The 25,174-nt window shown below is 43.6% G+C and overlaps 1 protein-coding gene across 28 annotated transcripts in view; it reads left to right on the plus strand.

Moving 5' to 3' along the window:
• The first annotated feature begins 725 nt into the window (after positions 1-725).
• Positions 726-25,174, plus strand: part of LOC106562123 (CUGBP Elav-like family member 4) — a 175,254-nt gene continuing 150,805 nt past the window's right edge. For 12 of the 28 annotated variants that reach the window (XM_014126728.2, XM_014126732.2, XM_014126738.2 and 9 more), the window contains exon 1: positions 729-1,279. In XM_014126728.2, coding sequence (XP_013982203.1) covers positions 1,030-1,279 — 250 coding nt within the window. In that variant the 5' untranslated portion in view covers positions 729-1,029. Of the gene's footprint in view, positions 1,280-25,174 lie in introns of all 28 variants that reach the window. The other 16 variants (XM_045689113.1, XM_045689110.1, XM_045689111.1 and 13 more) reach the window with 4 other exon arrangements.

Consider the following 25,174-nt stretch of genomic DNA (forward strand, 5'->3'; position numbering starts at 1 on the left):
TTCCTTCTAGATAGTTACATCCTTCTCTAGAATATTTGCCACCACTGACTGACAAAAGGTTAGCCTCTGCATAACCTGTTGCCTGCTTCTCAAAATAGCCTTACAGTAGTGGAGTCATTCAGCATCCAATCAATAATCTCATCCCTGCCGTAATAGCACGCATCACCACCACTTAGGATCTCTGACCTAATTACGACCAAACCGTTAAGCCTTTCATAAACCATGATGTCCTAAAGCAAAACTACATTAGTTGTACTTTAATATGACAGCATATACATTTTCAGAAAGTTATGTGGATTTTGGATATGTATAAACAAAGCCCCGTTGATTCGGAAGCGGTGAAAAGAAGCCGTAGGTCAGTTCAAAAGCTGTTGAAACTAAACGGTAGCGCCAATTCAGCACCATGGACAGCAACATGTTACAAATGTAGATACTAGATTTTCTTTGAACACGCGACATCAAAACACAGCAGACTACACATATATAAATGTGTCTTTCCTATGAGCCAGAACAAAGCTACCTGTGAGAATGATTATCTACAGAATTCAATATCATACGTGGCCTACAGCGGCAAGTTTCCTGTCTTTGTTCCTCTTAAAAGTCTCGAGCTTTCCCTTTACACAAATGTTTGGATTCTCACTACACCCTGTGGGCGCTCGGTCGTTCTGCCCTCCAATTGGCTAAACCAGGCGTATTATGCAAATTAGCTAGGGGTCTAGTCAGAAGCCTACGAGCTGACGTCACTAGGCAGAGTGGCAGCTGACACAGGGAGAAAGAAACAGATTGAGAACGGGAAGAGGAATGAAAATACATCAAACATAAATAAAGCGAAATCAAAGGAATAGGATAGATTAAGAGAAAGGAGAAAGAAGAAGAGAGAAACTGTGTAAAAAGGGAGAGGGACAGGGAGAGAGAAAGAAGAGAAAAATAAAGTAGGGGGAGTGTGCAGTTGAGTTGAGAGAGAGGGAAAGGGAGAAAGGGAGAGAGAGAGAGAGAGAGAGAGACCAGCCGCCGGCCCATTTAGGAAAGATGGCTACAGTCACTGTAAACGGAGTGCTGCAAGAGAATGGATTCAGCACCACGAACAGCGCCGGCAGGATGAACGGGCTCACAATCGGTCAGAACACCATTCCAATGAAGGACCACGACGCCATCAAGCTGTTTATCGGACAGATTCCCAGAAACCTGGAGGAGAAAGATCTGAAGCCCCTTTTTGAGGAATTCGGAAAGATATACGAACTCACTGTGCTGAAAGACAGGTTTACGGGAATGCATAAAGGTCGGTTCTGGTATCGTTTCATTGCTTCTGTATGCACGCAGCAACACCCTTTTCAAAAACAGTATGTTTTTTTAATTAAGTATTCGAGGCTCCAAGGAGAGCATAAAAAGTGTAATTATTGTAGATGTTTGTGGCATGTGGGAGTTTCCTGCAAAGTAGTACGTTGTTGCTTTACACACACACACACACACACACACACACACACACACACACACACACGTGTGCGAATGAGTGCGCGCGGGTCAATTGTCAAAGTGTCAACCCCACATCCGCTAGGATACTACTGCTTTGTAGCCTATGTCTGTGTATGTTTACATTGACGCTCATATGCTGGGCTCCTAGTTAAGGGGTGGGACAAGACATGTCTGTTTGCTTCACGGTGCCTGATAGTTAGATCGTCATAGACAGATAGGCTAAAAGATGCTCCGGAAGGAGGAGGACGGAAATCACCACTGGGCATGAGATGTTAGTTATTAGGGCTGTGTGACGATGCTGATGTGACATTTTGAGAAGGCTAATGTATACGTTTTAGACGTAATTAAGAGACCAAAATAACTGTTTAGATCACTGCCATGTATTGTAGTGTAGGCTAGTTCAGGGGGCGGGGCCCAGGAAATACAAAGCAACCAATGTGGCATAGCAGAGGCATGGGAACAGCATGGGGTCTCTCTCTCGTGCTCTTTCACCGGCCGCGTCACCTCATTGTCCACAATGATCAGGAGCGATACTCTCATGTTCTAATTATTTCATAGAGTTGAATACAGACTAAATGTGATTGATTATCCAAATGGTGTCTTTATGTTTCACTTCTTAACTAATATTACAATCCCTTACATTTCGCTGCCATTGTTTGAAAATATGGTCTATCGGTAGATCTATGTGAACAGAACATCCCAATGCCGTGTGAAGTTTAGGCTATGTCTTAGAATCGAGGTTGTAGTCTATTTGAATGTTAGTGTTATAGACCTACCGAAAGCAAATACTAAAAAGTTACTTAAAGGATACGTATTATTATTATTAGTTGTAGTAGTAGTAGTGGTATTGTTATTATTATTTCATTTTAAATAATATGTGTATTATTACTAAAAGCAGGCCTAATATAGCCTATAGTTATATCACGTGTTTCATTTTCTCATGTGGGATGACATTTAAATATGTGTGTAAAGCTCTAATAAAAGTCTCTCTTCTAATGCTTTCCCTAATCTCTTCTCCAGAAGAGCGCGCTTCCACTAATCACTGCGATACAGGTACAGCGCTGGGTTCGTCGTGGGACCGCTGCCAGCTAAATCATACAGTGCAGTATATAATTAAAGCTACTAGTTTACATTAATAGGTCCTATTGCCAAAGAGCCTTCAAGCCGCCGAGAGACAGAGAGGGAATCGTGACACAGAATCGTGTCCTGCTCCCGGCTCTCGCTGTACACTGTGACCTGAAGGTCTCTGCGCGCCACCTTTTCCGTGAGTTATCAATCACTGCTGCTGGACCCACACACCCCGCGCACGTTTCTCTTTCGAATATGATGATCGATTAAAACAATATTCTCGATGCGTGTGTTGTTTACGCCTGCCTGTCCTCGAACACCATGAATGTCAAAGCTCCAGGGCTGTTTGCTTAAAGAAAGATAATCCTGTTCACAAGCCAAACTGTCTGCCCAGTCAAATCAACATCCGCCGAGGCCACTCCGGCGTACTAGTAGCCTATAATGTAGGACATATTATGTATTACTACCCACCGACTCAAAGTCACATTGGGAGTGCGCGGGAGTTGGCTACATCCGTGTTGTCTAATAAGATTTCATAAATGCATTTTATGGATGAGTTTTTCCCTTCTAAATGGTCTTCTCACCTGTGATATATGTCAAAAGCTGTAAATGTTCCCTACAGAAAATAAAATATATTTCTATAGACTCACAACTGGCATGTGAGTTTGTTTTTACTTTCAAATAGGCATGCATAGTTCCTGAGCAATGGTTGATTCCGTATTTTGGGAAAAATGCTACACAAAAAACAAAGCCGGACTTCAAATAAAATAGTACATCCTTGAAATAAAAACGAGTTGATTGTAAGACTTTTGAAATACATTTGGGATTTGCGTTTACAATAATTTAATCATCCATAATCTTAATTTAGTCTATTGGTCAGTTAATGTCAAAAACAATTGGAACATTTCTGCAACTGATTTAACCAATCACATCATGTTTTGTTTCGTATTCCATTTGTGATTGGTCTTTGGGCTCATGGGAGGGCGTTTTGAAATGTATAAAATACAAATTTATACACGGGGCGCACCAGTGCGTGTTGATTTTGTCCACCCACACCAGATGCGATCTGGACACGCAGGTTGAAATATCAAATAAACTCTAACCAACTATATTAATTTGGGTCTTGGTGGAAAAGCATTAAACACTCATTGCAATTTAGCTAGCTAGCTTGCCTTTGCTAGCTAATTTGTCCTGGGATATAAACATTGGGTTGTTATTGCATTATTACTGAAATGCACAAGGTCCTCTACTCTGACAATAAATCCACAGATAAAAGGGTAAACCGAGTTAGTTTCTAGTAATCTCTCCTCCTTCAGGCTTCTTCTTCTTCTTTGGACTTTATATGGCGGTTGGCAACCAACTTTAAGGTGCATTACCACCACCAACTGGACTGGAGTGTGGACCTCAGTTCATCGTTCAATCACCCACGTGGGTATATGCGGGACTAAAATAGAACCAAGTTCTATTTTAGCGCCTGGCTACGCATACGCTCATTGATGTGCGCGAGCAGTGTGGATGCAATGATTGAACAACATGTATGTGTACATTTATTTTGGTCAGCAGGTTAGTTAGCTGTAATAGCTTACTGTAGCCTACACTCAAATCATGCAAATACACTGACTATTCAAAACATGCTCTTTCTATGACATAGACTGACCAGGGGAAAGCTATGATCCCTTATTGATGTCACTTGTTAAATCCTCTTCAATCAGTGTAGATGAAGGGGAGGAGACAGGTTAAAGAAGGATTTTTAAGCCTTGAGACTACTGAGACATGGATCGTGCATGTGTGCCATTCAGAGGGTGAATGGGTAAGACAGTGCGATCAGGGGTATGGTAGTAGGTGCCAGGCGCACAGGTTTGAGTGTGTCAAGAACTGCAACGCTGCTGGGTTTTTCATGATCAACAGTTTCCCATGTGTATCAAGAATAGTCCGCCACCCAAAGGACATCCAGCCAACTTGACAAAACTGTGGTAAGTGTTGGAGTCAACATGGGCCAGCATCCCTGTTGAACGTTTTTGACACCTTGTAGAGTCCATGCCCCGAATAATTGAGGCTGTTCTGAGGGGAAAAGGGATGCAACTCAACATTAGGAAGGTGTATATTTAGGCACATCTGTCGGCTATATTTCGTCTTTCACTGAGAGCTGCCTATGATGGAGCCGACAAAGTTGGTGGAAAAATATTAGTGCTGAGCGATTAGTGCTTTTTGAGGTCTGTTCGGTTTTGGTTAGATTGTTTTAAACAATAATCATGGTTTTCGATTTCAGTTGAGATTATTTTTTTAAACATTAAATGCAGTATACATAATGTGGGTTAAATGCTGTAACAACACACAACACAACAATTAATTAAAGTCCCATGATGGTAGTGACTGCCCATTTCCGCTTATAATTTATTAACCATCGTTTATTCATATTACTTTACTTTAATGAAATATTTCAGCTGTTATCTATATTACATTTGTTTTATTTAAATACTTTATTATTTAATTCAAAGTCATCTCATCTCTATAGAGCTGCTGCCTATGCTGTCTGACAGCAATCTTTAAGTCATACCACAGATTCTCAATTGGATTGAGGTCTGGGCTTTGACAAGGCCATTCCAAGACATTTAAATGTTTCCCCTTAAACCACTTGAGTGTTGCTTTAGCAGCATGCTTAGGGTCATTGTCCTGCTAGAAGGTGAACCTCTGTCCCAGTCTCAAATCTCTGGAAGACTGAAACTGGTTTCCCTCAAGAATTTCCCTTTATTTAGCTCCATCATTCCTTCAATTCTGACCAGTTTCTCAGTCCCTGTTGATAAAAAACATACCCACAGCAATGATGCTGCCACCACCATGCTTCACTGTGGGGATGGTATTCTCGGGGTGATGAGAGGTGTTGGGTTTGCGCCAGACATAGCGTTTTCCTTGATGGCCAAAAAGCTAAATTTTAGTCTCATCTGACGAGAGTACCTTCTTCCATATGTTTGGGGAGTCTCCCACATGCCTTTTTGTGAACACCAAACGTGTTTGCTTATTTTTTTCTTTAAGCAATGGCTTTTTTCTGGCCACTCTTCCATAAAGCCCAGCTCTGTGGAGTGTACAGCTTAAAGTGGTCCTATGGACAGATACTCCAATCTCCGCTGTGGAGCTTTGCAGCTCCTTCAGGGTTATCTTTGGTCTCTTTGTTGCCTCTCTGATTAATGCCCTCCTTACCTGGTCCTTGAGTTTTGGTGGGCGGCCCTCTCTTGGCAGGTTTGTTGTGGTGCCATATTCTTTCCATTTTTTAATAATGGATTTAATGGTGCTCCGTGGGATGTTCAAAGTTTCAGATATTTTTTTATAACCCAACCCTGATCTCCACGACTTTGTCCCTGACCTGTTTGGAGAGCTTCTTGGTCTTCATGGTGTCGCTTGCTTGGTAGTGCCCCTTGCTTAGTGGTGTTGCAGACTCTGGGGCCTTTCAGAACAGGTGTATATATACTGAGATCATGTGACAGATCATGTGACATTTAGATTGCACACAGGTGGACTTTATTTAACTAATTATGTGACTTCTGAAGGTAATTGGTTACACCAGATCTTATTTAGGGGCTTCATAGCAAAGGGGTGAATACATATGCACGCACCACTTTTCCATGTTTTATTTTTGGGGATTTTTGAAACAATAATTTTTTTTCATTTCACTTCACAAATTTGGACTATTTTGTGTATGTCTATTACATGATATCCAAATAAAAATCTATTTAAATTATAGGTTGTAATGGAACAAAATAGGAAAAAATGCCAACGGGGATGAATACTTTTGCAAGGCACTGTATAGGTTGTTATCAATAAGACGTCACAGTACGGTGCATAGAGTTTGATTTGACAGCTAGGGGGCAAGGAGACCTCCAGCTCCGCTAATACCATTGACAAACTACGTGCTGTTTTCAAGGTACTGTTAAATAAATATTATAACTATTTGGTTTTAGTATCATCACCTCTTGAAGAGCATAGTCAGAACAACACATTTCAAATTATTCCACATTTAGCTCTATCATCAGAGTAATACAGCAAGTAACGGCATGCTTTTCATGCTCAGTAAACATCAATTGATCATGTCATTTCAGATACGTGAGGGTAGCCTAACCATTTGGCATGTAGCTAGCTAGCTAGCTAGCAAACAAACATTGTGTCATCAGAGATTAGACTTTTAGAAAGAGCTTGACATCGGCAAGTCCTCATCCTGGTAAAGTTGTCAGTCGGACTACTGTCCTCACCACTATAGATGGCAATTAAATCAAACAATATTTGGATATACAGCCATATGGTTTATCCCCTGAAAGTTAGCTTGGTAACTAGCCATATTGATGTGATCTGTTATTAGCTATCTAATTTGACATGGTCCATCAATCAAAGTAGCCTATCATGTCTGTCAGCAGCAATTGTAATTAAATAGGCTTAAAAACAATGTTGAAAGTGGGAGGTTAGCTAACTTCACTAGGTAGGTCTACATTGGTTGGAGAAAAAGTACATTAGGTCTACTATGTTTAGCCAACTGTGCAAAGTTTCTACCGGTAGCTTGTAAAGTAAACATTATCAGCTAACAGTACATCGGCAAATGCGGCCTTCAGCTGCTTGACAGGCAGAGCCCTCGAAAAGCATGCTGTATAACTCTGATGATAGAGCTAAATGTGCACAATTGTGTTGCATGGAATAAACGGATATGTGTAGTTCTGACTATGCTCACAAAAAATGCTCACAGTTCACATTTATTTAGCAATCCCTTGAAAACGGCACGCAGTTGTCAATAGTTTTAGTGGAGCTGCGGGTCTCCTTGCCCCCTAGCAGGCAAATTGAACGCTCTGCACCTTATTGTGACATTTTATTGATAACGACCTATTAACATAAGAGCAAGCAAGTATCCTATTCTTATGCCTCTGTCATATTCAACTAAATGTGTGTTGCATTCAAATAGGCCACAGGCTATATTGAACCATAACTCTGTCACATAACCTAGACTTAGCAAGCATAGTAGGCTATTGTAGCAGGCCTATACTGTTGTAGAAGTCTACCAACATCGGCTGTGCATAGGCCTTCAGCACATTTTGTTTCAGCAACGTGACATTCCCTCCCTCAGACCAAGAGACACGTCATTGAAATGCCTCAGGTGGTTAAGGAGTGTGTCATCACGTCTAGACTTAATGATTAATTCATTATTCAACTAATGGATCATCTTCTGCTACACCATTCATACTCAGAGGGATATAACACAGGGTTGCACCATCATTTTGGATTTATGAAAATATCATGCTTTGGGGGAGTATAATGTTGTTACTCATGATTTGGGGGGGTATAATGTTGTTACTCATGATTTATGCATGTGGATTGTGGTGTATCAACCTGAACAGTTTTGTGTGTCATGAATACTTACTCTGGGCTTTTTGAATTTCTCTAGTGCCTAATGTGAAATTCTTTTGAATTCCTCAAGTTCCATTTATGTGGTAATGCATTTCCCAAATGTTAATGGGGTGAAAACATCAGCACATTTTTTGCATGTTTTTCATTTAATTGTTTGACTGTAGATTCATTTTTGTGACAATAGCTTATATCTCCCACTTCTGGTCGACACTGCGATTTGTTAAGGGGATTTGATGGTGATTCAGTGTTTTGGTCATGGGGTGAATCCTGTGGATGCTATAGGTAGTAGGGACTGGACAGTGTAGTCTATGCTGTGTTTGACACTATTGGAAGGGATACAGATCGTGTATTTGAGTGGCAGTGCCATTGTCCAGGTCGAGCTACTTGACCTGCCTTAGCATCAATCATTCCTTATGAGCCCCACATTATCATAATGGTTAGTGTCAGTCTGGGAACACATCCATTGTTCGGACATGCTGGATATTTGTGGGGGGGCAAATCTTCTGCTTGAGTAGCATTATCTATCACTCGCTCCTTCCTTCTCCAGCAGCTCAGAGAGGTGGATGGCACTCTGTGGAGCCCCACCACACACAGCTAGGGAGATGAGATGCTAAGAGTAATTTAGGTTTGTCATTCATTCTCCCCTCCCCAACAGGCAGGCAGAGTGTATAATTGGCTTTAAATGCCTTTGACAATTTCACTTTAAAATCCACAAAAGCATTTAAATGTCAAAGCAAGAGAGGGAGAAGGACTATAACTCTGAAACAATCTTTCAACTTGCCAAAAGCCTCATCGTTACACATGTGAATCAAAGAGCTAGAAGAGCAAACCATCCTAACAGTCTTTTAATAACTGTGTCTGTAATCCACTGCTCTTTCAGGAACATGTCTGTGCTCTAAGACGAGGCCATTAGTTTAGAGTGTAGTGCACTGCTGTGAGATGTGCAGTCTCATGGTCAGGCAGCTGGTTCTACATTTACAGGAATCACACAGTGACGGAGCAGGTGGGTGACAGTGATTGGCAGGTACTCAGTTGAATGACAGGTGTAGGCCAGTCCACAGATGACCTCTCTGATCATTAGATAGGGAGTGTGTGAGGGAAACAGGGCCCTGTTTTACTGCATGAAGGGAGATAGATACCCACACACTGTTGAATGCTGCCACAGTTCTATTGGGCAACGTTTTGAGCTGAAGATCTTTGTTACCCTGGACCAGACATGGCCGTGTGCACTGATGTAGTTGCAGTCTCTGCTCCTCACCGTTTCACCGCCTATAAAAGACAGACACCCCACAGTTGCTGGGTTCAGTTGACTGTTTTCATTTAGAGAATTTAAGCACTTATGCTGAGGCAGGCAGGTTTATCTTTTAGGAAATTAGTTTGTAATAGTTTTCAGAAGAACATTGCTGCATCAGACTTCTAAGAAAGAAGCAATCCAAGAATAGCAATTTTCATTGAACATGACACCAATGTTAATGAATGAATTGCAATTTGTTTTGTTGTTTTGTCAATTAAAAATACTTGATGCAAGTAAACACAATTTACTGTAATTAAAAAATGCCTGAAGGACAGCAATGTTTTTGTGCTGTAATTAACATGTACAAGTTAACAGTAGAAACATTAGAAATAAAAGCCTATTTCTTATTACAAAATCTGTATTTTTCATTCATTGGCTCCTATTCCTTTTTTGTGTTCAACATTTTATTTATTTTCAAAGGAACACACAATAACAAAAAGCAGCAGGAATGGTTATGCAGTAGGTAAATATAATTACAGTAGAATAGACCACATAGCCTATACACACATATATCGGCCACCCAACTGCATCAACCCACCATCCAACCCCTCCTGGCGACCACCCCAACCCAGCCAACCTGATCGCCATGAAATTATAAACAAAATCAAGCAATTGTGATAAAATCAGCGGGGTACACTTTTGCACGTGAGTCAGAAAATTAACAAGTAACAGGCAATCTGTTGGGAAATATACACACTATAGTAGTTTGATGGTTTCAGCTGCAGATAACCAGCTTGTTATGTATGGTACGACGTGCTGTACGTCATACTGTACGTTGTTATGGTTTACGACAGTGTGCTGCTTTATGGATGAATGGGTTGTCAGGATGAGTGGCACATGTCATTAAACGACAGAGTGATGTACAATGTGAAACCGTGCAGACGTGCGTTCTTCTACAGCTAGGCTAGATATAACATTGGCGACGAAGATGGCTGAATTCAGTTTACCACCGCCGGCACCATTCCTCGCCGTGCCTGGCGAACCTCCAGTCCCGTGGAATAACTGGCTCGATAGCTTTAACACTTATATCGAAGCTATGGACTTTTCTACAATCTCCGACAAGCGGAGGACAGCACTGCTCCGTCACTGCCTCGGTACAGAGGGACAAAGGATTTTCAGAGCGCTTGGATCGGCTCCTACATTCACTGCTGCAGTCAGCCTCCTACGGAACCATTTCGCCGGAAAGAGCGAGTGCTCCTCCGACGCTACCGGCTACGGAAGAGACACCAACGGCCGGGTGAGTCCATTCAAAGCTACGTGGCTAATCTGAGGGATTTGGCTAGCTCTTGTAACTATGGGACACTTCAGGACGAGATCATCAGGGATCAGTTGATAGAGGGGACGTTATGTGAAAAGACAAGGGAGAAACTGCTTTTGGAATCGGATAATTTACAACTAGATGGAGCTATTAAAATACCACTCCAGGTTGAAGCGGCGTTGGAATGCTCTACTATGCTAACAGACAGATCTGCAGCATACACTCGGCCCCCAGCCATTCTCACACAGCAGCTTCAGCCCGAGCAGGCGCACTACAACGATCACACGCTGTGCATGGCCTCCCACGTTGATAGCTGCATGGACACAGACACCGGCATGCCCGTGCAGCAGGCACACAGACAAACGAACAGAAGTAGCTGTGGCAACTGCGGGGCTAGCTCTCACAATTCAAGGGCTTCAAACTGCCCAGCCCGTGGGAAAATATGCAAGAACTGTTCAAAATACAATCACTTTGCAAAAGTGTGTCGTTCTGCCCCAGCTACTAGCTCCACCCAGCACAGGCCCTTAGTTTCATCTCACTCTCAACATGAACGCACGGAAATCCGAACTGTCTCCACCAACCATGTGTCATTCAGGACATGCACTGTGCAGCTGGGTGAGGTGGGTTTGCCTTTGCTGCTGGATACTGGCGCTGCGGTGTCGTTGCTCAACCTTGCCACTTACTACAAGTTTTTCAGTCACCTACCACTCCAACAGCCCTCCACTGCCCTGTGTGGGTACGGTAGATCCAAGATAGACATTGTAGGCACCCTCCAGGTCCCAGTACACTACGGCACCAAGCATCTGCCATCATTCACATTTCATGTTGCAAAGCGGGGTGCCAACCTCTTGGGCCTCGACCTCTTCACAGGCTTGGGATTCACGCTGAGAGATGACAGTGGGTCAGCTATCCACCAGGTTACCTGCACATGGCAACAGAACTGGCCAACTCTTTTTGATGGACTGGGCTGCCTCACAGCCTTTACTCACAGGCCCCTAGTGAATCCGGAAGTGACCCCAGTCATGCAGCCCCTGCGGCGCATTCCCTTTGCACTGCGTGATGACGTCACAAAAGATCTCCAGGCACAGTTGGATGCAGGCATCATTGAGCCAGTCAACGCTGCCCCCTGGATTTCAAACTTTGTCATTGCAACCAAAAAGTCAGGTGGAATCCGGACCTGCGTGGATCTTCGTGCTGTGAACAAGGCCGTTGTCCCGGATAAGTACCCGTTGCCTACAGCTGAGGAGCTGACCGCACAATTCCATGGCTCCAAGATCTTCACGAAGCTTGACCTTCGTCAGGGTTATCTTCAGGTACCCCTCCATGCAGCTAGCAGAGATCTCACTACCTTTGTCACACATGCTGGCGTGTTCAGATATACACGCATGCCTTTTGGACTTAACTCCGCCCCCAGCTGCTTCCAGAAGGTGATGAGCACCATCCTCGCTGGAATACCTGGGGTGGCGGTCTATCTGGATGACATCGTGGTCCACGGTTCTGACCTCCACATCCATGATTATCGACTCCACAGAGTATTCAGCGCTCTACTGCAGAACAACCTGACCCTTAACGGTGGAAAGTGCACCTTTGCAGCTCCAGCCGTCGAGTTTGTGGGGTTCCGCCTGTCGGCCAAAGGCATTGCCCCACTCATGTCGAACATTGAAGCCGTCCACAGGATCCCAGAACCGACCTCAGCCTCTCAGGTGGCATCATTCTTGGGCATGACAGCCTACTACCTCCGGTTTCTGCCCCACTACTCCCAGACCACAGCGCCCCTTCGCCAGCTCCTCAAGAAGGATGGGCCTGGACGGCAGCCTGCTCAGACGCGGTCCGCTCACTGAAGAGCCAGCTCACCACAGCCCCAGTCTTGGCTCACTTTGACCCTGTCTGCCCCACCATTGTCACATGTGACGCCTCAGCTGGAGCACTAGGAGCTGTCCTCTCACAGCTGCAGAATGGCATTGAGAGGCCCATCGCCTTCGCCTCAAGGGCCCTGAGCCCCACAGAACAACGGTACTCTGTGGGCGAACGAGAAGCACTGGCCTGTGTCTGGGCGTGTGAAAGGTTGCACCTCTTCCTCTATGGCCGTCTGTTCACGCTCCGAACCGACCACCAGTCCCTCACAACGCTACTGTCGGCATCAGGAACTGGCCACAAGCCACTTCGGCTGCACAGATGGGCCGACCGCCTCAGACAGTACGACTATCAGCTGAAGTTCACTCCAGGGAGGGATAACGTGGTAGCAGACCTCCTCTCACGCTCCTTTGACGCTCCTACTCCGACCGTCTTGCCAGACGACAACGAAACAGAGCTCGTACAAATGCTTTACGCTCCTCTTCAGTCAGTTGTCTCACTGGAGGAGCTGAAGCAAGCATCGGAACAGGATCCCACACTGTCTACCCTGCGCACCTACATACGCACTGGATGGCCAGCACACGTGCCGGAAGAGCTGGCGACTTTCGCCAGGGTGAAGCACGAACTGTCTTGCTGGGAAGAAGTCTGTGTCTCTCGAGGGTTTTGCACTGTGGTCCCAAGTGGTCTGCGTGCGCGTGTTCTATCCATGGCGCACGAGGGGCACTTGGGCATAGTGAAGGTCAAACAGCGATGTCGAGACCTTGTGTGGTGGCCAGGCATCGACCACGACATTGAAGCCCTGGTCAGGGATTGTGCTGCATGCCTCCTCAGTGGGAAATCAGGACAGTCCGCCCCACCACCCCTGCAGCCTCTCGCATGGCCGTCCCGCCCCTGGGAGCACATCCAACTGGACATCTGTGGCGAGATCCATGGTCACGCAGTCCCTCACCATCAGCGCTTCCTGGTGGTGGTGTATGACCTCCACTCTAAGTGGCCAGAAGTGGCTCCTGTCGGAACTGTCACAGCACAGGCCATCGTGGACATCCTAGACAGCCTGTTCACAAGGTGGGGCCTGCCCCTCACCCTTACCACGGACAATGGGCCCCAGCTAATCTCTGCTGAGTTCTCCTCATATCTCAGCAACAAGGGAATCAAACACATCCGCACGGCCTACTACAACCCACAAGCTAACGGAGGGGTGGAACGCTTCAACCAAACGCTGAAGAACGGCATCAGAGCGCACCTGGTCCAGGGGCGCACGTTCCAAACTGCTTTGAATCAAACGCTAATGCACTACAGAGCAAGCAAACACACAACAACACAGGCCTCCCCGGCATCCCTCATGCTAGGTCGTGAGATGGAACTGCCACTGGACAGACTCAGAACACAGAGAGTTGCAGAACCGGCGACTAGGTGCACCCAAGAACAGCAGGCAGTGACCAGGCACCAAAGAGCAATGAAACAGCGTTTTGACAAGGCACACAGGGTGAAGAAGTCGATCATCCAAGTGTCTGACTGGGTCCGAGCCCGACGGCCTCAGCGGTGCAACAAAATGGCCTCATTCTGGTCGGACCCCCTGCAGGTCAGTCGACAACTGGGGCCCGCCACATTCATGTTGAGCAATGGATCACGCTGGCACGCCAGCCGCCTCAGGAAAGTCCCTGCTCCTCAAGGAATACGAATGCACACAGAACAGACATGCAGGCCAGAGACGCCACCGGATGGACCTCTCCCACCACTACCACCCGAGCCCCAGCCTCTACGGGCTCCCCAAGGGCCAGAGCCACAAGCGGTGGTGGTTGAAGAAAGGCCTATGCGGGCACGAACTCGCCCTGCTCATCTGGGGGACTACTTAACCTCTTTTCATTCTTAGGCTCCGGTAGGTGTCTTAGTCAACCTCCAGGTTAATGGACTGAACTGGTTAGTTTGGAGAGTCCTTCTGTTTAAAGGTTAATGTTTTATTTCTTACAGGTATCACTCTAGGTTCTTGCCCTATGGACATTTTATATATGGTACCAGTCCCTGGTTTTGGAAAGGGGGGGGAAATGTTATGTATGGTACGACGTGCTGTACGTCATACTGTACGTTGTTATGGTTTACGACAGTGTGCTGCTTTATGGATGAATGGGTTGTCAGGATGAGTGGCACATGTCATTAAACGACAGAGTGATGTACAATGTGAAACCGTGCAGACGTGCGTTCTTCTACAGCTAGGCTAGATATAACACAGCTGTCAATTGTTGCATGGCTAGCCCCATGGATCCTAGCAGTGGATAGTTCTAAATAAATTAGATCTATAAAAGGGCGGATCCAATGGGACATAGCCAAAGAATGTGGAGGTTGCCATCTTAGTGCCAATATCTTTTTAGCTGCTGTCAAACCTGACAACATGATACGTCTTTGCTGTAATGACATGATAAGTGGTGAATTATCATTAAGTGATGACAGTTTGGGGGAACAAGGTATAGTGATATCAAGTACGTCAGATAAGACAGAGGATACCTCTTTCCAAAATGTGTCCACAACCTTGCCATTCTTAGTACATATGCATAAAGGAGCCCAAGCAGTGGAGGCTGTTGAGGGGAGGACGGCTCATAATAATGGCTGGAACGGAGCATATGGAATGGCATCAAACCGTGTGTTTGATATATGTGATACCATTCCACTGATTCCGCTCCAGCCATTACCACAAGCCCATCCTCCCCAATTAACCTGTTGGGGCTACAGGTTAGCAATGAACCCCGAGTCGGGATTGCTAACAAGGCTGGAAATTCAAAACATCAAAAATCTAATAATTTCAATTTCTCAAACAATCAACTATTTTACACAATTTTAAAGATAAACATCTCCTTAATCTAACCACATTGTTCGATTTTCAAAGAGGCTTTACGGCAAAAGCATAAAGTTAGATTATGTTAGGACAGTACATAGCCACAAAAGTACAAACATCCATTTTCAATTCAAGGTCAGGCGTCACCAAAAGCAGAAACCAGCTAGAATTATGCACTAACCTTTGTCAATCTCCATCAGATGACACTCCTAGGACATTATGTTATACAATACATGCATTTTTTGTTCCATCAAGTTCATATTTATATCCAAAAACAGCATTTTACAGTAGCGTGAAATTCAGATTTTTTTCTTCTCTGAAATGCTTCCGGTGAACATAACAAAATTACTATTCGAAAACATTGGTAAATTATAATATTGTCATTCAAAGAATAATATATTATCATCTCGTAATTGCTACCGAATGGCCAGATCTCAAAATAACTTTACTGGGAAATCACATTTTGCAATAAACGGGGTGCTATGCTAAGAACAATAAGCTATGCTATACAGTTAGCATCATCTAATATCGATAATAACATTGTAAATATCCCCTTACCTTTGATTATCTCCATCAGAAGGCACTGCCAGGAATCCCAGGTCCGGAACAAATGTGGTTTCTTTTGACAAAGTTCATAATTTATGTCCAAATAACACCAAGTAGTTAGCGTTCATTATGCTCCCACAAAACGTGGTGGGGGGGGTTGTAAAATCACGCCGAAAAGCTAAAAAAACCTAGTAAATAATCTATTTACGTTCGTTCAAACATGTCAAACGTTGTTAAGCATTAATCTTTTGGTCCATTTTTAACGTTAAACATCAGTAATATTTTCACACAACCTATCCTATGTCTTGATAAACAATTAATGACAAACTCACGCTTCTCAGATTTATGAGCAGGCGCAAAAAATGAAGTGACGACATGTCAACTTCCTTGCATTCTAATTTGCTCTCTGTTTATCATAGACGCTTCAAACAACTTTATAAAGATCGTTGACATCTAGTGGAAGCCGTAGGTGTTGCGAAATGAATCCTTTCTCACTATGGTATCTATAAAACAATGACACTAAATAGTACAGTCACAAAATTCACATTTTTTTTGATCTATTTTTCACAGGTTTTTGCCTGCAATATGAGTTTTGTTATACTTACAGACACCATTCAAACTGTTTTAGAAAATTCAGAGTGTTTTCTATCCGAATGTGTTAATAATATGCATATCCTAGCTTCTGAGTTGGTGTAGGAGGCAGTTAAAAATGGGCACATATTTTTTTCAAAATTTCTCAATACTGCCCCCGAGCCCCAACAGGTTTAAGGTGCCACGAACCTCCTGTGAGCCCAAGGCACCTTGGTTACATAGATCACACAGAGGACAGGTATGATTTTCATTAAATGACATTTTCTAGGTGGACGGTATACTCTGTGTACGAAATTAAAGTATATCCGCTCATGATTTGGATTCTTAGATGAACCCACTAAGTCCTCCCATGCAGTATCCCAACAAATATCATCATCGACGTATATAGTTCTCTTATCCATTGATTCTTAACTGGTACTGATTTGAAGGCCGCAACTAACATAACCATATACAGATCAAACCCTTTGAGTTACCATGTCTATCTAATATTCTATGTAGTTCATGTTGTGGGAGGGATGAGCCCAAAGGGACACCATACGCCCGCATTGCTGATCTTAAACATAGATAAAATAAAGAAGAGGTACCAGGTAATTGAAATATAGCCCTAAGATCATCAAAGGCGTAAAAACCTTCATCTCTAAATAGATCATCCAAAACATGAACACCTCTATCCTCCCATTGAGTGAATGAAAAGGGATACCGCCAGAAAGAAGGGAATGATTGTGGAAATTTGGTGACAGCATGCCACTTCTGTATTGTGTTAGAATTCCTTTTCCTTTTCCTTTTTAAGTGCAATGTTGTGAGTAAGAAGGAAATTAGGGTTCCAAAACGTAACTTGTTTTAATGGTACTGCAGAATAGACAAGATCCTGAAGTCTGTGTGGTAATGCCAAATTCTCTTCTATAGTCTCCAGGAGACTAAAGCATTTGAATCAAACCATGTTGAGAGGGGGCGTAGCACAAAGCCAAAAACTTAAACTTCTATTCTACTGAGCCATTTACTTTATGTTTGGTTTCTTATCTTTTATTATTTCTTACTGTTGTTGCATTGTCGATAAGGAACCTGCAAGTAAGCATTTAGTTGGAGGATGTGTACCATGCGTATCCCGTAGATACCACTAATAAAACTTGAAACTAAAATTAGGCAGAGAAAGCCCGCCATCTCCCTTGTCACGATGCATATGGGAGAGTTTAATTCGAGGTCGCTTTCCTTTCCATACGAATTTAGAGACTAAAGACTAGATATTGTCCAAGCATTTCTTAGGTGGAGCTAGTGTAATCATTGCAGAGAAAAAGTTAATTTGGGGAAGAATATTCATCTTAATTATGGATATTTTAGCTTGTAGAGAGTTGGGAAGCTGTAAACATTTAGAGAGGTACGCTTCTACTCACTTATATATTTCTTGGAAATGATTTAAATCCATGTTTTGAGGAAAATATCTATACAGTATACCCAGATTTTAAGCTCTTTACCAATGGGATGTCATTGGGTACCATTGACAGAGTGAGTCATTAACTTAATGACATCATAGCTGATTTTGTCTAGTTAATTTTGTCCCCGGAGAGGGCACTAAAATCAAATGTAGAGAGTATATGTGGTAATTAAGAGACATCATTATCAGTGTACAGAAGTTTGTCATCCACATATAAGGACATGCGTTGGGAGGTATTATTCAAACATTTTGGGTTGCTGTCTGATTTTCTGTGCTAGCAGTTCGATGGAAAGTGTGAAGATCAAAGGCGAGATTGGGCATCCTTGGCAACAGCCTCTGGATACGGGGAATTGCGTAGAGCAATTGCCACCTGTTATCACCATGGCAGAAGGATTTGCATATAAAACTTTAATCATGCTGATAAACTCGGTTCCTAAATTAAATCGCTCTAATACCGACCATAGAAAATCACACTCTGACCTATCAAACGCCTTCTCGGCGTCCAAGGATAGAACGGTGCATGGCGATCTAATGTCATTAGTGGCATGAACAACATGTAATAAACGACGCACATTATCTAAGGCTAGTCGAGTTTTAATGAACCCTGTCTGATCATGATGCACTAGTGTAGTCACACTGGATTCTAAACGGGCTGAGAGAACATTAGCATACAATTTAACTTCCGAGCACAACAAGGACAAAGGTTTATAGTTACCCATTAGAGTGTGATCTTTATTGGGCTTCGGAAGCACCGCAATCATTGCCGTTTACATCATTGTGAAAAGATCCCTTGTCAACAGAAGTCAGAATCAAATCATGTAAAAATAAGCCTAATTTATCCCAAAAGCCAAGGTAGAATTCTGGGATGTACCTTTTTTCATATGTGTTAGTGCCTATTTAAGTTCATCCAATGAAATGGGTTCCCCAAGGGATTGTGATTCTTCGTCGGAAAAGTAAAGAATATCTAGGTTTTGAAAGAATTCCGCTCTTAGTGACAACACCGCTCAAAGTAATATCAGATTTATAGAGCATAGAACCCTCAAACTCAACTCTGGACCTTTAAGCCAGTTACACTACGTTGTTTCATTGTTACCCTCTAATTAGGGACTGATTTAGACCTCAGACACCAGGTGGGTGCAATTAATTATCAGGTAGAACAGAAAAACAGCAGGCTCTGGACCTCATAGGTTAAGAGCTGAATACTCCTGGCAAAGATAAAAAAGAACCAAACTCTGCATTGATTTCCAAAGGATTAGTCAACAAGCCATTCTGTGCTTTAATAGCTGTAATATTAGAGCATTTCTCACTGCTTCTGAGTCTCATTGCTAAAATATGACTTGGTTTAGCCCCATTAAAATAATAGTTATGTCTGGTTGGATGAATTAAGAATTCTGCCCTGTGTCTGAGCAAAGAATTACATTCTAACTGCATTTTAACTGCATCTATTCTTTTCTTTTTGTCATCAGAGTAAGAGTTTTGTTGTTCTTGTTCCAGCTTAGCCCAAGATGTTTCTAGTTCGTTAATTGTTCTCGTTCTGGTTTTATTTAGGTGAGACACAAATGACACAGAAGTTCCTGATAAATCCCTTTATAGACTTGCCTAGGATATGGGCATCTTCAACAGACCCAACATTCTGTGTTAGATACACATGTACTTACTTTTCAAATTGTAATTCTATATTGAAACGCCAGCGTGATGCTCTGACAGGTATCAGGAATCGTTAGTTTGACCATTCCAAAATAATGGGCATTAAGATGGAGTTGGTCCCTCCTTTGCTACTGTAACAGCCTCCACTCTTTTGGGAAGGCTTTCCACTAGATGTTGGAACATTGCTGCGGGGACTTGCTTCCATTCAGCCACAAGAGCATTAGTGAGGTCGGGCACTGATTTTGGGCAATTAGACCTGGCTCACAGTCGGCGTTCCAATTAATCCCAAAGGTGTTCGATAGGGTTGAGTTCAGGGCTCTGTGCAGGCCAGTCAAGTTTTTCCAGATCGATCTCCACGAACCATTTCTGTATGGACTTCGCTTTATGCACAGGGGCATTGTCATGCTGAAACAGGAAAGGGCCTTCCCCAAACTGACAGGTGTCCAATCATCTGATTGATTGGAGGAAAGCTCAGGATTTCATTGGAAGCCAAGCAGAATTTGGAATGGCTGCCAGTGACTCCTCAATGTTTCAACATTGAACTACACACTACTGTATTTTAGGATTATTGTAAACAGCATAACTTATATTGTTTGGAATGTTGTCGGTCCTTAGTTGAACCTGTCATCTTGTGTATTTCTCTGTATTCAAATCAGCATGAGGTCATCTGACAGTGTTGTATCACAGAGTGAGTTTCTAAATGATTATCCTTACGAACAGGCAATGAGAACCCCTTAGGCACCTCCTAACAGCCTTGTAATCCAGCTACTCTCCATTGCAAGGAGAAAGGCTGTATATCACAGGGCTAGAGAAAGAAGCATGATCCAGATTCGTCCTTCGGACTGCCAGTTGGTGAAGCGTGATTCATCACTCCAGAGAACGCGTTTCCACTGTTCCAGAGTCCAATGGCAGTGAGCTTTACACCCCTCCAGCCAACAATTGGCATTGCTCATGGTGATCTTAAGCTTGTGTGCGGCTGCTTGGCCATGGAAACTCATTTCATGAAGCTCGCAACGTACAGTTCTTGTGCTGACGTAGCTTCCAGAGGCAGTTTGGAACTCGGTAGTGAGTGATGCAACCGCTTCAGCACACGTTCTGTGAGCTTGTGTTGCCTACCACTTGGCGGCTGAGCCGTTGTTGCTCCAAGACGTTTCCACTTCACAATAACAGCATTTACAGTTGACTGGGGCAGCTATTTGATGAACAGACTTGTTCGAAAGGTGGCATGTCGGTGCCACCTTGAAAGTCACTGAGCTTGTCATTCTACTGCCAATGTTTGTCTATGGAGGTTGCATGGCTGTGTGCTCGATTTATACGCCTGTCAGCAACGGGTGTGGCTGAAATAGCCAAATCCACTAATTTGAAGGGGTGTCCACATACTTTTGGCCATGTACTGTATGTCTAGCAGAGTAAAAACAAAATTGTCTAGACGTAGGATTGAAAACATCGGAATATATCAGTGAGATTAAAATCCTTGACCAAGTTGTTAAATGCCACTGACACAGGTGCAGGAGCTGTTTGAGATTCGTGGCCAGAGCAGTCCAAAGCTGATAAAACGGCATTCATATCCCCACCTATGATCAGAGAAAAATCTGTAATATTTGCCAGAAACTCTGTTAGATTATCATATGTAGGATCATACTGGGTTGGAGTAATTTTCCTACCTGAGATTACCGTTTTGATATACTCTGAGTGTACAGAACATTATAAACACCTACTCTTTCCATGACATCCAGGTGAAAGCTATGAGCCCGTATTGATTACCCCACTTCAATCAGAGGAGATGAAGGGGAGGAGACAGGTTAAAGAAGGATTTTTAAGCCTTGAGACAATTGAGACATGGATAGTGTATGTGTGCCATTCAGACAGTGAATGGGCAAGACAAAAGATGTATGTGCCTTTGAACGGGTATGTTAGTAGGTACCTACTAGAAGAACAGCAACGCTGCTGGGTTTTTCACGCTCAACAGTTTCCTGTGTGTATCAAGAATGGTCCACCACCCAAAGGACATCCAGCCAACTTGACACAACTATGGGAAGCATTGGAGTCAACATGGGCCAGCATCTCTATGGAAAGCTTTCGACACCTTGTAGAGTCCATGCTCCTACAAATTGCGGCTGTTCTGAAAATTGGGGGTGTAACTCAATTTTGTACATTCATTTCGTACACTCAGCGTATGATATCCTACCGTCAGCATTACCATATTTTTCCAGAACAGTCACTGATAAACTACGTCTCATAACAACAAGGAAGCCACAGTTTTGGAATCTACAGAGGATGACGCTACAACATAATAATGAATGTTTGCAAATCTTTGGGCATATAATTATTTTAAGTGGGACTCTTGAATAAATATAACATCACTGTTATGTCTACGAAAGTAATCTGAGCCACCTGCTCATTAATTTTGGACATTTATCCCATTAATATTCCAACTTGCTAGCTGTAGTGTTGTCACGTGATATAGACAAAAACTTGTTGTGCATGAAATTTGAAGTGAAAGCCTAAATCTAAGCGTGTCTACTTGACACTGGGAAAGTTGGCTGCACAAAATTCCCCCATCGCATCCCTACTGTATCAAGATTAGGTTATAGAGCACCTATCTGAGTTAACCTGAATAGCATTATAACCCATTCTCTTTCAATAGTTCCATCCTCAGACCCTATCGAGGATTTTTATTGAATGAACATATCGTGTCAGTCGTGGTCACAATACAAATAAATCAACTTTTTTGTGTTTCTGACAGTCAAGGAATAATCCATCTGTAAATGATCGGCCATTAACAATATTGTCCAGACCGTCTTCCCTCATGTCCATCTTCTTGCTCTAGCCAGCTCTCTCCATTACTGTGTTCAACTCAGTCCAGGTTAGTATTGATGTATGATGTTGTATGTGACAAAATCTAAATCAATCTGAACAGTCATACTAGTCAGTTAGTTAGTAATCCAGCCAGAGAACAAGTCTGAATGCTGGCAATCATATAAATATCCTGAGACACATCCATACCCGCTAATCCTCGTCAACATCTCGCTGCAAATTGAGAAAATCCCCTGCGTCTTCTTTGGACTGGAATGTGACGTTTTCCGCGCCACGAGTGAGTTTGAGTGTGCAGGATACAGCAGAAATGTGTGGAATCCGCATTTCTGAGACAAGTAAACTCACCAAAAAAAGAAACGTCCTTCCACTGTCAACTGCGTTTATTTTCAGAAAACTTAACATGTGTAAATATTGGTATGAACATAACAAGATTCAACAACGAAGACATGAACTGAACAAGTTCCACAGACATGTGACTAACAGAAATGGAATAATGTGTCCCTGAACAAAGGGGGGTTCAAAATCAAAAGTAACAGTCAGTATCTGGTGTGGTCACCAACTGCATTAAGTACTGCAGTGCATCTCCTCATGGACTGCACCAGATTTGCCAGTTCTTGCTGTGAGATGTTACCCCACTCACCTGCAAGTTCCCGGACATTTCTGGGGGGAAAGGCCCTAGCCCTCACCCTCCGATCCAACAGGTCCCAGACGTGCTGAATGGGATTGAGATCCGGGCTCTTCGCTGGCCATGGCAGAACACTGACATTCCTGTCTTGCAGGATATCACGCACAGAACAAGCTGTATGGCTGGTGGCATTGTCATGCTGGAGGGTCATGTCAGGATGAGCCTGCAGGAAGTACCACATGAGGGAGGAGGATGTCTTCCCTGTCACGCACAGCATTGAGATTGCCTGCAATGACAACAAGCTCTGTCCGATGATGCTGTGACACACCGCCCCAGACCATGACGAACGCTCCACCTCCAAATCGATCCCGCTCCAGAGTACAGGCCTCGGTGTAACACTCATTCCTTCGACGATAAACGCAAATCCGACCATCACCCCTGGTGAGACAAAACTGCGACTCGTCAGTGAAGAGGACTTTTTGCCAGTCCTGGCTGTTTCAGCGACGCTGGGATTGTGCCCATAGGCGACGTTGTTGCCGGTGATGTCGGGTGAGGACCTGCCTTACAACAGGCCTACAAGCCCTCAGTCCAGCCTATTGCGGACAGTCTGAGCACTGATGGAGGGATTGTGTGTTCCTGGTGTAACTCGGGCCATTGTTGTTGCCATCCTGTACCTGTCCCGCAGGTGTGCTGTTCAGATGTACCGATCCTATGCAGGTGTTGTTACACATGGTCTGCCACTCCGAGGACGATCAGCTATACGTCCTGTCTCCCTATAGCGCTGTCTTAGGCATCTCACAGTACGGACATTGCAATTGATTGCCCTGGCCACATCTGCAGTCCTCATGCCTCCTTGCAACATGTCTAAGGCACGTTCATGCAAGATGAGCAGGGACACTGAGAATCTTTCTTTTGGTGTTTTTCAGAGTCAGTAGAAAGGCCTCTTTAGTGTCCTAAGTTTTCATAACTGTGACCTTAATTGCCTACCATCTGTAAGCTGTTAGTGTCTTAACGACCGTTCCACAGGTGCATGTTCATTAATTGTTTATGGTTCATTGAACAAGCATGGGAAACAGTGTTTAAACCCTTTACAATGAAGATCTGTGAAGTTATTTGGATTTTTATGAATTATCTTTGAAAGACAGGGTCCTGAAAAAGGGGCGTTTCTTTTTTTGCTGAGTTTACATTCTGTGAAAAGGTACGACACTTTGCATTGGTGTAGTTGCTGTAGACTATTCCGCCGTGAATCGGTTTTCCCGCCCTGCCAGAGTGAGAGGGTTCTTCCTAGCACCTTCAGAATGCGGTCTTGGTCAGGGAATCAGAGCACCTGTAAAATCAAGGTTCGGGATCTGGCTGAGTTGTCAATGTGCCGGTTTATGCGATGAGCTCTCATCACTTTGATTTCGGTTCCAGCTAGATCTGGAAACCACTCTGGAAGTGATCTATTGATGAAAGATGAAAGAAAGCATTCTGGGCCTCAGTATTTTCCTCTATATTGGCTATTCTCACGTTGTCTCTACGTTGCAAGTCCTGGTAGCGAGTCAAACTGGTCCATTCTGATTTGGCCCTGAGTTGACATCTCCTCATATTTGTCAACTCTATCGCCAAGCTTTGTGCACTCAGCTCGAAATCTTTTAAGATCAGTAACGCACTTGGAAACGTCATCCTGAATAAAATCCAACTTTGTTTGTACTCCAGTAAACTCACAGGCGATGAACTCATTATTTTTCCATAGCTTCTTCTAGCATGGTAGCTAGCGCTTTGCTGTCAGGAGATGAAGTCGTTGATTTAGCTCGTAAAGCATGGTGTTCCATAGTGAGTAAGTTACTAAATACTGTTAAACAGGTTAGCTGTTAATACATCCATGGAAATGGTTCAGAAGTGCTCATGGGTAAAACGTCAGAAATGATAATGCAAGGGAAGGAGCTCCTATTCCAATACACTTTTCTCGGCTTAAATGTTAATTTCGCTTTAATGCAATTCATTGAACTTTTGTTCTTTTCAGAAATGATTGTGCAGCAGCAAATTTGAAAAAGATTACCAAAGTATTATTTTCACTCCACTTAACCTTCTCATCAGTGGAATCAGCGTACCACCGCTTTCAGCCATCGCTAACAAGCAAGCCTCAGAATCATTCTATAACCATGGCAACATCCTCCACTTCCTGCATCCCCATCTGGCTCATCTGCTGTCTCCCACCCTCAGCCTCACTCAGTAATTGTGATCCTTTTTCATGTTCACCACCAAGTTGAACGTGTCTGATCCAGATTGTGCTCCTTTATCATAGTCCCCCTGGTCCAAGTTCTCCCTTGAGCCAGCAATATATTGAGTCTTTCATGAAGTCTTCCAATTCC

Source organism: Salmo salar, chromosome ssa11 (assembly GCF_905237065.1).
Source record: "Salmo salar chromosome ssa11, Ssal_v3.1, whole genome shotgun sequence".
Taxonomy (NCBI): Eukaryota; Metazoa; Chordata; class Actinopteri; order Salmoniformes; family Salmonidae; genus Salmo; species Salmo salar.